The sequence below is a fragment of the Ambystoma mexicanum genome, chromosome 14 (assembly GCF_040938575.1).
Source record: "Ambystoma mexicanum isolate Mex_15411 chromosome 14, UKY_AmexF1_1, whole genome shotgun sequence".
Classification (NCBI taxonomy): domain Eukaryota; kingdom Metazoa; phylum Chordata; class Amphibia; order Caudata; family Ambystomatidae; genus Ambystoma; species Ambystoma mexicanum.
In genome coordinates, this window is record NC_090940.1 from 194,736,119 (window position 1) to 194,750,369 (window position 14,251).

The 14,251-nt window shown below is 47.7% G+C and overlaps 1 protein-coding gene across 2 annotated transcripts in view; it reads left to right on the plus strand.

Moving 5' to 3' along the window:
- The window catches only part of LRRC9 (leucine rich repeat containing 9), a 2,495,628-nt gene that overhangs the window by 1,812,195 nt on the left and 669,182 nt on the right, over nucleotides 1–14,251 (plus strand). For both annotated transcript variants that reach the window (XM_069638901.1, XM_069638902.1), the window contains one exon: nucleotides 10,400–10,530. In XM_069638901.1, coding sequence (XP_069495002.1) covers nucleotides 10,400–10,530 — 131 coding nt within the window. The remainder of the gene's footprint in view (nucleotides 1–10,399; nucleotides 10,531–14,251) is intronic.

The window sequence follows — 14,251 nt, forward strand, 5'->3', positions numbered from 1 at the left end:
CACACCCAGTGACTATCCCCAGGTCCTCGACGTCGATGGCTTCGAGATTGTCGAGCAGAATTCCAATTCTGTCGAGGTCTTCGAGGCCTGCGCCTTTGTTTTCGACGCCACGCTCGAAGCCTTCGACGTCGGCGTCGACGACATCGACGTTTTCGAGGCCGATTATGACAAGTTCGGCACCCTCTTCTTTGGAAATGGGGTTTACACCCTTTATGAGTTCAGTACAATTGAGAACTATGTCCTCAATTATGGAAGAGGGTGAATTGTCTGAACAGGAAGACACATTTCAGTTGCAGGGACCTGTAACCCCAATTAGAGAGGAATTTCCCTCTGAAGAACGCAGGTTAAAGGATCTTCATGATTCCTTACATGAGGCAAGTGGGTTAGACACCTCCCCTGAGGTGGAGTTTGCTAGGCCAGACCCGGGGGAACATGCTGAAACCCCCTTTAGAGCCTTAATGGCCAGGATCACAGAGTTTATGGGGTGGTCTGCACCCTCACAATCTTTCCAACAAGATGACCTCACGGATATTCTTGACAAAGGCCCACAGGAGGATCCTGTGGTGCCTTTTCATAAAGCTCTTCAGAGGAAGATTATGACAAACTGGGAAACCCCAGATGTCGTACCGGCAGTAAATAAAAAACTGTCTACAAAGTACAGATAATCCTCTACAGACCCGGAGTTTTTGTCTAAACATCCATCCCCAGAAAGTCTGGTGGTACAGGCAGCATCCTCTACCGATGTCAAGACGGCTTATCCTACCGTCCCACAGGACAGGGACGATAAAAAATATGATACTATGGCAAAGAAAGTTTTTTCGGCATGTAGCATGGCGTTAAAATCTGTTAATGCTACTTGCACCCTTGCTAGATTCAGCCATACACTTTGGGAGTGTGCTTCTACAGCGGCTGACTGCATCCCGGAGGGAGAAGAAAGGGATGCGTTCCTGAATATTATACAGGACGGTAAAGACGCTATGTGCGAATCCCTCCAGACGGGCATTGATTCGGCTGACAGTATCAGCAGAGCAATGGCGGCAAGTACAACAACCAGGAGATTCGCTTGGTTGAGAAAGTCTGGTTTTGCCCGAGATGTGCAAGCCAGGCTCTTGAACATGCCATTCGATGGCCCTTCTTTGTTCGGGAAAAAGGCGGATGACAGTTTAGAGAAACTGCAAACTTCAAAGGCAGCAGCAAAATCCCTAGGCGCTGCAATCCGTCAGACATCTTTTCGTCCCACAGGAACCTCTGTGAGGGGCAAGTCCTTTCGCTTCTACTCCGCATTCGGAAGAGGTAGAGGAAGACCGGCTCAAAGGGGACAAAGAAGAACTACCCGAGGTGGACGGGGTAGATATTCAAAAGCCGCAGCAACAGCAGGTGCCTCTTTACCATCGGCATCTGCATCAGCCGCCCCAAAACCACTCTGAGGACTTCCCTCACAGGACACCTGTAGGAGGCAGGTTGACTCAACATCTGACGGTATGGCAGGCTATCACGTCAGATGCTTGGGCATTGGAGACAGTTGCCCAAGGTTACTGCCTACCTTTCCTACGTATACCTCAGAGTCATCCACCGGGGATCAGCACTCAGAAAGCTCCAAATCCGCTCCTCTTGCAGGAAATTTTGGACCTGCTAGAGAAAGGTGCCATAGAACCGGTACCTGTAGCGGAGAGGAACAAGGGCTGGTATTCCCCTTACTTTCTCATTCCAAAGAAAGACGGAGGACTGAGACCCATCTTGGACTTGCGAGAATTGAACAAATTCCTCAGGAAAGACAAATTCAAGATGGTCACTCTTTCTCAGATCCTCCAGGCCCTTGGGTTCCTGGACTGGTTGGTATCTCTGGACCTTCAGGACGCTTATTTCCATGTGCCTATCCATCTCAAACACAGGAAATACCTGAGGTTCGCAATTGGCAACTCTCACTATCAATTTCGAGTGCTGCCATTTGGGCTGACCTCCGCCCCGAGGGTCTTCACCAAGTTAATGTCGGTAGTGGCGGCAAGTCTAAGGAGGGAAGGGATTCACGTCTACCCCTACCTGGACGATTGGTTGATCAGGGCTGTTTCTTCGGAACAAGCTCAGATCCAGCTAAATCACGTGTGCCACTCCCTTCACAGACTGGGCTTCTCCCTCAATTTAAAGAAGTCACAAATGATACCATCGCAGAGACTCCAGTTCATAGGAGCGATCCTGGACACTTTCCTGGGAAAAGCCTCGCCACCAGAGGTGAGGGCTCAAGATATTCTACAGATGGTTACCAAGTTCAAAAATGCCCAACGTCTCCCAGCCTTCGACTTTTTGAGGTTGCTAGGCCTAGTGCCAGAGGCTCGCCTGAGAATGAGATCCCTCCAGTGGTCACTTAGGACTCAGTGGTCACAATTCTCAGGGAGAATGACAGATCTTCTTCAGGTTCCCGACAGGGTGGCTCGAGACCTTCAGTGGTGGGCCTGTCAGGAGAACATTCTGAAAGGAGAACAGTTTTGGCAACCCTGGCCGGAGATAACAGTAGTCACGGATGCCTCACTCACGGGGTGGGGAGCCCACGCCAACGACTTGACCATCAGCGGTCGTTGGTCTCCACCGGAGTCCAGACTACATATCAACCTGTTAGAGCTGAGAGCCATCAGACTTGCACTGAAGGCATTCCTGCCAGCTGTACAAGGGAAAAACGTCCTGATAATAACGGACAACACGGTGGCCATACACTACCTCAACAAAAAAGGAGGCGTAGGATCACTGCCCCTGTGCAGAGAGGCAATGCAGCTCTGGTTTTGGGCAATCCGAGAAGGAATCTCTCTATCGGCAGTTCACCTTGCCGGAGAGAATAACTTGACAGCGGACGCTCTGAGCAGGCAGAGCACAGTCTCCCACGAGTGGGAGCTAGCTCAGGAAGTCCTTCAAGAGATCTTCGCCCTTTGGGGAACCCCTCAGGTAGATCTGTTCGCCACCAGCCTCAAAAGGAAGAGCGATATGTTCTGCTCAAGGGAATTTCCCCCGAGAGGAGCTCTGGGAGACACGTTCATAGTGGACTGGGAGTTTCCGCTTCTGTACGCGTTCCCATCGGTCCCTGTCATTCCTCAAATGATCAGGAGGTTGAGAAGATTTCGGAGAACCATGATCCTAATTGCCCCGGATTGGGCCAGGAGAACGTGGTATCCGGACCTTCTAGACTTGTCCATCTGCCCTTCAATTCGACTTCCACTCAGAGAGAACCTACTCTCACAGAAGGGAGGTCAGGTTCTCCATCCAGACATCAAAACCCTCAACCTTCACGCTTGGCTTCTGAAAGGCTGAGGTACAAGGATTGGGACCTCCCTGATGATGTTATGGAGGTGTTGCTTTCGGCAAGGAGACCAGCAACAAAGTCTTTATACCGCTGCCGTTGGAACAGATTTTGCAGCTGGTGTAGAGAACAGAATATCAACCCTTTTTCATGTGGTACACCAATGGTTTTGTCCTTCCTACTATATTTGGCAAATTCAGGCCTTCAAGTTGGCACCATTAAGGGCTATCTCGCAGCGCTATCCATCTTTAAGCGCACTGCGGAAGAACCATCCTTTTTCAAGTTACCCTTGGTAATACAATTTCTAAAGGGGTTAACCAATGTTTATCCCCCAAGACCATTCCAAGTTCCCCTATGGGATTTAAACTTAGTCCTAACTTTCCTGATGGGCACACCTTTCGAACCACTCCATACTTGTTCGTTACGATTCCTTACCCTTAAAACTGTTTTATTAATAGCACTTACATCTGCTAGAAGGGTGAGCGAATTACAAGCTCTTTCTTGTAAACCCCCTCACACTATCTTTCACAAAGACAAAGTTGTCCTGCAAGTGAAGCCTAATTTCCTCCCAAAGGTGGTTTCTGAATTTCATATCACTCAGAAGATTACCCTGCCATCTTTCTATCCTCCTCCTCACCCGGGGAAAGAGGAAGAGAGGTTACACAGGCTAGACCCTAGAAGGGCTTTAAGTTTTTACATCAGTAGACTAGCCAGGATAAGACAGGCAGACCAGCTGTTTGTAGGTCACACAGGTCACAAGCTGGGGTTACCAGTAACTAAGCAGACCATTTCCAGATGGATCATTCTAGCCATTCTGGAATGTTATAAACTGGCAGGAAAAGAGCCCCCTCAAAACCTTAGGGCTCATTCGACCAGAGGTATTGCAGCTTCATCGGCCCTCAAAAGAGGTGTGCCGGTTAAAGACATCTGTGCGGCCGCTACATGGTCGTCTGTCCATACCTTTACACGATTTTACAACTTGGATTCCTCCTCCAGTCAAGAGACTAGGTTTGGAAGGGCTGTACTGCATTCTATTCATCAATAGAAGACAGCATGAAGTCAGTACTCCCTCCTCCAATAATAGAATACTGCTATGGGAGCCTATCTAAGATGAGGAATACGTCGGAGGACACAATCCCTTCGAAGAACAAGTTACTTCTTACCTTGTAACGTTCTTTCGATGGGATGTTCCTCCGACGTATTCCTCATCGACCCTCCCATCCATCCCCGCAGTTCTACTTCCCTTGTTGTTGCAGCTTACGCTCCTTCAGGTTGATTAGTTTAGTCCAGAAAGCATTATTGTGGGCTACAAAACGGAACTGAGCAACGGGCGCTGCGCGCGGCCTTTATAGCCAGGATGACGTCGGCGTCGATACGGCGGCTGTCGAGGGACATCGACTCGGAGGACGTCGACGCGCAGCGCCCTCTAGTGAAAAAATTTTCCGAGGCCAGCAGAGCTGGAAGGAGATATCTAAGATGAGGAATACGTCGGAGGAACATCCCGTCGAAAGAACGTTACAAGGTAAGAAGTAACTTGTTCTTCTCTACACCAGAGGGCCTTTACCAGTTGAAGAATGCCCCTGCCACTATCCAGAGACTTGTGAATCATGTCCTTAATGGGTTGGATGAATTCTGTCTTGCATATCTGGATGATGTAGCAGTTTTCAGTGCCACCTGGGAGGATCATGTGAAACACCTTAGGATTGTGTTGCAGGCTCTTCACAAGGCCCACTTGACCATACAGGCCCGTAAGTGCCAGATTGGACAAAGCTCAGTGGTCTACCTTGGACATGAACTAGGTGGAGGGAGGATACAGCCTCTGCCCAGTAAAGTACAAGCAGTACAAGACTGGCCTACCCCCACTACTCAAACCCAAGTGAGAGCCTTTCTAGGACTCACTGGGTACTACAGAAACTGCATGGCCGACTATGGCACCATAGCTGCCCCTCTGACTGATCTCACAACTCCTAAGAAACCAAAGAAGGTAACTTTGTCTGAAGAGTGTGGGAAGGCCTTCAATGGCTTAAAAGACTCCTTGTGCCAGGCCGCTGTTCTCAGGGCTCCTGATTAACAGATACCTTTTATTGTGCAGACAGATGCCTCTGACACTGGGACAGGAGCTGTACTATCACAAGTAGATGAGAAGGGTAAGGCACCCCCTATTGGCTTCATTAGTCGGCAGCTTAAGGACAGAAAGCTCAGATGGTCCACAGTAGAGAAAGATGGTTTCTCTGTTGTATGGGCCCTAAAGAAGCTGAGGCACTACCTCTATGGGACCCACTTCACTGTGCAAACTGAGCATAAGTCCTTAAAGTGGCTAATGAACATGAAGGGAGATAATCCAAAGCTGCTCAGGTGGTCCATAGGTCTGCAAGGATTTGATATCACTATTGAACATAGGCCAGGTGTCCAGCACAGCAATGCTGATGGGTTGTCCAGAATTTTTAACCGACCTGAACATGAGACTCATCCAGCGGTGGATTAATTCCCCCTGTCCTTGGTCTGGGAGGGGTGAGTGTTAGTAAAGATTTCCACTTAATGTGTAATTTTCCCTCCAGTTGTGCACACCCCAACTTTTTGCTTTGTTTAAACACCATAGTCTGACTTTACCAGAGGAGCACAGCCTTCTGCTGCACTCCTTTGGGCTTTTTCGCTCACTTCTTATGGGGAAACTGACATGCCCTTAAAGACAGTGCCTCATTACGAGTCCGGCGGTAGCCATGCTGGAAAAACCATCGGGCTGCTGCCAGACCAGTAATACCATTCCACCTCCGTGATTGCCGGAATCACTGGGGCATTACAACCATGGTGACCTGGTAATTCTGGAGGCGCAATTCTGTAAATCCCCATTCCCATGGAGTCCCATAGGACTCCATGGGGATGGGGACCATGGAAACACTGGTTCCTTCTATGACACCTCCCGCCTGCAGGACTCGGAATCAGCTGGTCCGGAAACAACATTGGCGGCGGATTTACCGCCACCGTTGTTTCCGGACCGGCTGACTCATAATGAGGCCCAGTCAGTACTGGGAGACTTTGTTTGCCTTAGTCCATGTCAATGTTGCAACTTTTCTGCAACATGTCGCAAGTGCACAAAGTACCTTACAGTACAGTGCACTTTGGTCTTCCTGTCATTCTAAAGGCCCCAGTTACTCTCAAAGGATTTTTTAGGAGAAGTGCAGATGTGCCTTGGACAGGGCTGGTGGCAGCTTATCATTCTGTATCTTTTTAACCCTTTCCTGTCAGGTAAACTGTGGTTACCGCGTTTGGCACGAATAGGTGGCCTGGCTCCAAAATGACCATTCCACAGGTTCTTTGTCCTGTCCTTTGGCCATCTTGCCCCTTCACCTTCCCCAGGTTGAGCTGACCGAGGTCAGTCCTTATTTGGGCATGCATTTTCCCATGAAGCGCCAAGCTTTTGCAGGCTTCTGCATGCTTTATGTGCGCGCCCCCAGGATGTAGGCTGGACTGTCTCGTTCCAATACACATCCTGGGTGCCAGAGAGTCTGGAGTGCCTTGAATGCCTGGGACCATTGTGGTCCATGATTGGTCCACATATGGTATGCCTGTATGTGAGCAGATCTCCCATTTGTGCTCTATTCGTTTTTTGTGCGAAGGAGATTTTGGGTAGGAGAAGGCTACAAACACCCATCCCGTGTCGATCACTAGAGTTCTCACTGAAAGAAGGATAGGATCCAATTATCCTGAAACTACGAAGCCGAGTCGAGGAACCGCTGGGGATCCACTGGAAGGTTTGGCACCCTAAGCCCGCTGTCATCCCCTCGGGCCCCTCTGCTTCTGGTCATCCTAGAAGGTCTGCGAAGACGCTTCGACCCATTGAAATAGTGGGACCAACTATTCTCGGCACCTTCATCAGAACCTGCAAGTAAGCCTTCTCGGAAGTGTCCCTGGACCAACCAGTGGGATGACCAGCTCACGCAGGACCTTTGCTCTGTCACCGCCGTCGTTTTGAGGAGGGCCTTGAAACTTGGCACCCCGTAAACTCTCTGTTCACGGCACTCTCACATTGAATTTCATACACTTGCCTTTCCCAGGTCTGGAGTAAAGTGAGTGCGCCCGAACCGGAGTACATGCGGCTACTGTGTCGCTCAGCCGTGGTGACGAACTTTGCAAGTTCATTGCAGCTGTGGTCCTCTGTGACCTGAAGCCTGCTACAGCAGAACTGGCCTGATCCATCCACCAGGAGCAGAGAAATCGCTGCTCTCCCGTAGGGGAATCAACGCTGTATCTTAGTCGCTGAAAGCTGCAGAACCGAGAGATTGCCGCATTTGAACCTGCAACCGAAGTGGACTCGACTGCCGAAGTTTGAGCCGGAGTGCGCCTGGGGTCAGTGAGTAATTGCAACCCTAACTGGTGGCCCCTAGCGGATCCATCCATGTTTACGCACATATGGCCCCTGAGGGCCCCTCTCCTTTCCACTGCTAGTGCGAACTAGCAAACTATTCCCAACTCTTGGGATAGACTCTGCCCTCAAGTGGAGGCCATACTAGAATAGTGGGAACCTATTCTGCATCACCTCACCTGCCTTCCTGAGCTGCTACAGCCCCTGCAAAAGACCATGTTTCTCCAATTTGAACTACCGTGTGCGCCAGAATTTCAAGTACGTACATTTGAGCAATAGGCTCCACTCTTCTTAGGGACTGGACTGCCTTTCAGTTAGGACTGTGTTTGATGCAGAAGAGCCTAAATACTTTTTGCACTGCCTGCTTCCTTCCCTGTTTAGGTTATGGACCCATTGATGCATTCATCCTTTAGACCCCATTGGTCTTGTATATATGTGTTTAGATAGGATTGTATTGGTTTAATCGTATTGCTGTGATTTTCTAACTGTGTGTTGAATTGCAAAGGCCTTGGAATAAATGTATTTGTATTTTTGATATATATATATACACACCTGACTGGGAGTGATTTGTAAGTGTCATTTACCCTTTACTGTGTGTGCTCATTGAGGTCTTTCAGCCACCCTCACCCCTCCTTAGACCTAGTCTTCACCGCTGCAAATGCTACCTTGATTGGTCTGGCTTGTCCAGAAGGTTACCTTGTTCCAAGAAACTAGGCTGGCCTTTTGAACCTCTGCCCACCAGGTCAGAGTTCAGAAATCCGTCTTAACAGGTCTCACAGGATGATGGGGGGGGTAGAGGGCCCACAGAAAGTGGCCAGAAGGTAGGAGGAAAAGTGGGTGCAGGTTTCCCAATCCAAAGGATATCTGTTTTACTGGCATTAAGGCAAAGATCGTTGGCTGCACACCATGCCTGAATGGTAGACAGACAGTCAGGGATCAGAGATGGAGAAAAAGAGGTAGTAGAGGTATGTTTGAAGGAAAGCTGTCATCGGAATAACATTGGCAATGAGGAGAGAAGGAGGAGATCAGGTGAGCGATAAGGGCAAGATATATATTGAACAGTCATGACGATATGATAGAGCCCAGGGTATCACCATAGGTAGAGAGGGAGGTGGTCGGAGAAAAAGGGCCCAATTGCAAGTGAGAAAGAAGTTTAGTGAGATAAGAGTTCAGCCAATCAAGTGCCCGATCAGCGATGCTGAGGGTGTCACGCAGTCGTTTTTTGAGGATGGAGTGGTTGACTGTTTCTAAGGCAGAGGAGAAATCAAAGCGAATGAGAACAGTGATTTGCGAGCATGGTTTGACAGGTGTTCTGGAGAGCAGTTTCTGTGCTTCTGGATGCCCAGAATCTAGATTGATGGTCATGAAGGCAACCAACAAGATCAGTGTGGAGGTTCAGTTGGGAGAGGGCCAACTTCTCCAAGAGTTTACCCAGGAAGGGGGTAGTGGAAATAGGGTGATAGCCAGACAGGAGGGGTCAGCAGACAGCTTTTGTAAGAGATGGTGCACCAGGGAGTGCTTTAGGGATAGAGGGAAAGAACCAGTGGTGAAGGAATGGATTCAGGAGTCCGCAAGAGCCGCAGCGAGAGAGGAGATGTTGTCCTTAATGGTTCAGAAGGAGCAGGGGAGCACCTGTTTGGAGGAGACCTTCATAGAGCGGACCACTTTAAAGACATCATCTGTTGCTATGGGCAGGAGAGAGGAGAGTGAGGGGGTGGAAGGAGAGGAGCCAAGGGAAGCAGGGGGAAAGGGGTGGGAGTGGAGATGGGAGTGGAGGAGAGTTGAGGACAAGATGTCCTGGGTTTTTTATGTGAAATGGGAGGCCAAAGCGGTGCAGAGAGCCTGGGAAGGGAGGAGCGAGGTGGAGACTGCAACTGGATTGGCGAGTTCCTTGCAGATTTTGAAAGTTCGGCCGTGTTGTTAGTGGCTCCAGAGATGCAGGCTTGGATGTGGGCCCTCTTCTTGGAGCAGATAGACATGCGATACTGCCTTTGGAGCATGCAGCAAGCCAGTTTGTCAGAGGGTAATCCAAAGGTCTGCCACTTCTGTTCAGAAACTCTACACTTGCGTTTCAGAGATGCTAGATCAGAGTTGTACTAGCTGTTGTTCTTCGAGGCAGGTTTTAGGGGGATCATCGTGACATGGGCAAGGATGCCAAGGGTGTTAGAGATGGAGAGGTGCAGGTTAGCAAGGACAGAATCAGAGGGAGAATCGGAGGTAGGTGTGGGAGGGGGTATGAAGGTGGAGGAGAAAGCAGCGACTGATACTCGCTTCATAGGTTGAATGACGGTGAAGGAGGCTGACAGTGCTGGGGGTGGCTCGGATAGAGGGCCAAGGGGACCCAGGTGGGAAGCGAGAGTGGTCAGACCAAAGAGAGGGGGGTGATGACCGGGTTAGAGATAGGGATGTCACCAGAAATGAGGGCGTCCAGGGTGTGACCAGCAGAGTGGATCGGGCCAGAGGGGAGAATAGAGAGAGAGAGAGAGAGAGAGAGAGAGAGAGAGAGAGAGAGAGAGAGAATTGCAGAGGATACGGAACTGGTAGGTGGATGATTCAATTCTTTGCAATTCCTATTTTCCCTGTCTGCCAGCAACCCCAGCAGAATATGTTCTGATTTTTAGATTGCATCCATGAATGACCACCTTTGTATCTAATTTTTTTTAATTGCCTTGTCCTATAATGCAAAATAACGGATAATATAGTTCTTTCATAATTGGATGAAAGATATGACTTCCTGTTTCTTTGTGCAGGATACATCGGAAAGTGAACAAGCAAAAGATGTCTTTGGTGGCAGACTTACATCAGATATGATTGCTGAAAAACATGGACATTCAGATTTCAACGATTTGAATGATATCAGCTGGACAACATCTACCATCAGGTAAAAGACATCTAGTGCTTGCTGTGGCATGTTTTGCCTGTTTCAGCATGACATACTATAAGTAGTCTATGAAGGTATTCAAGGGATTTATGCCATCTAATACAGGAAAGCTGTAACAGAATTAGATTTTCCACTGGTCACTTCTGAAGAGTTGTCTTTATACACATTTCTGACATTGTTCCTGTAATGCTGCTCCTCCCCTTTTCTCCATACTTAGGAGATCCATTATTGAGGCAGGAGAGATGCCCTTAGCATTTTTCAAAGCAGCACATTATCGAGCACGCTTAGGAAAGGCATTATCCCTGCACATGCTCCTGGCGCTTTTAAAGGCTGCTTCTTAATAGACATTTTCTTTTGGCCGTGGTGGCCGGGACATATGATGAAAAGGGGACTGTGATCTAGGAGTACTGTAGTACATTTGGGGAATGTCTTCTTCGGACTGCTACGCCCTATCCCCTTGCTTTCATACTTACAGTAGATTATAAAGCATCTGAGTCTCTGGAGGTTCGCGTCAAGCTATGGTAATTTAGCCAACAATGTTACTCAGTACCTTCTGTCTGAAATGAGAATCCGTCATAGAACAAATGTCCATTTTATGTTTATAGAAGGGGCTTACTTAAATGGCTGTGCTCCAAATAACTTTCGAAGAGTATATGTCATTGGAACAACAGATTAAGTGCGATTTGCTGGATTTAGTAGCTTTCCTACCTGGGGAGGCTCCTACATGCGTGACAAACAGACATGAAAACCTCTTCCAAGATAACATTTTAAGGGTTTAAAAATAGCATAATTATTCATGTGGTGCACTGCACTACTCATTATCATTGATTCCGTTTCATACAGTATGAGGTCATTTTTACCCAATGTCTTTACATCCACTGTCTTATTTGACCAATACGTGCCCAGAAACAACCAGTGCCTTCAATCAGATCCTGATCCAGTCATGTCAGGATCTGAGAATTTGGGGAACCTGAGGCAATAATACATGCCACTACTAGAATTTAGCTTCAACAAAGTCTTTATTTTAATAACAAAATGAGCAGGGTTACAGTTAGATAAATGCCTAACAGGTATTATGGAAACTCTACAACTAAAAACGGACTTCTAAAATCAGGTAGAAAGAGCCCTTAGTGCTCCCAGAGTTCCACTCGAGATCAAACATAAGATCCAAAACCTATTCCAAAAAGACCTCACCCCTCCAGGGACACCCCAATCTACAAAGAATTGCCTGATTATGTGACCAAAAGAAAATTAATCTATAGCCTCCCAACTAACCCTATGCTAATAACACAAAGGTTCCAGGGCCTTGGATAAAGTAAAAGTTCATAAACTCACCCTTTCAAGTCCATCTCTTGTCTAGTGCTGAAAAATACACTTTTATGGTATGTCTTTCTAGATTTATCAAAGGACCTGGGATTCCAGAATTCATTGGAAGTCCCTCCTGGAACAGGGCTTCAGGATTCCCTCTGTGTCCCTCCTGTATCTTCCGTCCTATGTCCCTCTGCATGTCCATGTATCAGGGCTTACAGTAGGCCTTTCTCATAAGCACTAGGCCACAGGATTCTCAGCAGGGCTCTCTCCTATGCCTCAGGTTGCAAAGTAAACAGCAGAACACTCTCCAAGGCGTCTGGATACAGGATTGACATCTCCCCTTGTATCAGTGTTTTTTCTTCCCCTGTCTTCTTTCTATCAATGGCATAGGATTCACAATATGCCCCTCTCATAGGTCTCCAGTTACAGGACTCACCATAGACTTCACTCCACATCTTGGTTCAACGTTCATAACTGGACTCTCTCCTAGGATTCGGTCCCATTTTTCAGGCCATTGATCCTCTTATTTTCTTCCCAAGGAGTTGCGGGTGGAAAGACCCAGGCTTTGGCTTTCCAGGTCCCCAAAGGATTGGAGAGGGTGTGTGCAGCCCTTCACATCACCCTTCCCCCTCTATGGCTCCCCAATAGCTTAAATGATTTTCTTATCAATGATATGCAACTGGAATATTTCTAGGCATTTGCGTTGTACAGCTCAGATTTTCAAATACCACAATGCTTTTCAGTGGCGATGGGGCATTTTGCATTCCTTTTTAAAAATGTTTTAAATTTATTTAGTTTATCATCATAAAACACATGAAACATAAAAGTTACAACACATATTAGTCACAATGAAATAAAAACACAGCAAAGTTTTCTCAGAAATAGTATAAAATATGTGCGTAAAATTGAATAGTAAATTAGCAAATAATTGTCATATGTATGTGCATTTAATTGATTCAGATCCACATATTTTGTGCATGCTTGAGATGCTTAATTTATCTAAGTTATCCAACTCATATGTGCTTAGATTTCATCAAGTTTCAGCAAATCTAAGATGTTAATTATTGCAATCGATTACGAAATTCTACTCATACCAAAAATCATTCGCCACAAGATATCGACATCTTTCGCATTACTTGCACACACCAGCTTGCCAGGGCTCGTGGTGTCTCTGTTGATGTGTGTAGTATCTCCCGCAGCATATGGCTGGCAATTGCCATACAGCCCTCTTTTATGTTCCAGACCATAGGCTGGTTTGCTCCCTTGTGGTGCATTCTGGTAGCTGTAGTTCCCGATGTCAGGTTGCCACTGGTTTTCCTTGAGGATGGAATGCTGCATCTCTGCCGAGGTGGCGAACCAGCGGGTTTCGACTCCAACGCCCCTCTGGGTGGCTCCTCATGCAGCAGCAAGGTCAACCCAGTTTCTTTTGGCTCACCTCTCCACCGCCCAAAAGGAAGTGTGAGGAGTTCCTCCAACTCACCAATCGTCCCTTCCCTTTGTTGGCTGCTTCCCCTTATTTTCCCTAGAGAAACTGGACCTGCAAACTTTTGGTGCCTGATTGTCCTTTATTGTGATCTTTCTACCAGTCTCTGTACTCATGTTGCACGTCCCAATAGGCAGCTTAAATTTCCCTTGGAAAACTGGTTCATCCAGTGGTAAAATTCAGGGAAACTGGTCCCCAGCTGAAGGGGATCTGTGTGATCACTGCATGCCCGAAAATACTGCATTTGGAAATCCTGAATGCAAAAATGCAGGCTTGCAGTGATCACACATATATCTGTGCCATTGTACAGTGGCACAATCCTGGCCTTGCATGTGCGGGGGACACCCCTGAAACCCCCAAACCCGAATCCATTATACTGCAGAAGAGGATCAGGGGACACCACCGCAAGCCACATTCCCCTTGTTCGATATAACAGGGGTTCAGCATTTTCGTCTACTTCAAATGCGCAATAAACGTAAATGCGTTTCATTTTTCTCTGTATTTTGGTATGATACTGCAGAAGGTCAATTGTGAGATTGGATACCACCACCACAGTGATTCCCCAATACTCACCCTCGACCTCAACAGGGACTTTAGTCGTGTGGTAATACTAACAGTCCCCATGGAAGCACAAGTAGGTTCCTTCCTGTTGTTGGGTCTTTACCTTTGAGTAGCTCTGGCCGAAAGGCAAGGTTTTGGCTCCCTGAATCAATATTGTCAGCACATTTTGATGGAAGGCTCGCTCTGGCATTTAGAATTGTCACCCTGTGCTGCCGAAAGCAACACGTAGGTACTATTAAGAGCTCCTTCTCCCTTTCTTGCAGTGTTTCTTTGAGGCCTGGGTTTTCTTCCACGTCAAATTCTCAACTGGAGTGAATTGTTCCAGCAATAGGGGCTAAAGCTTGATACACATCTTTTACAAACCTC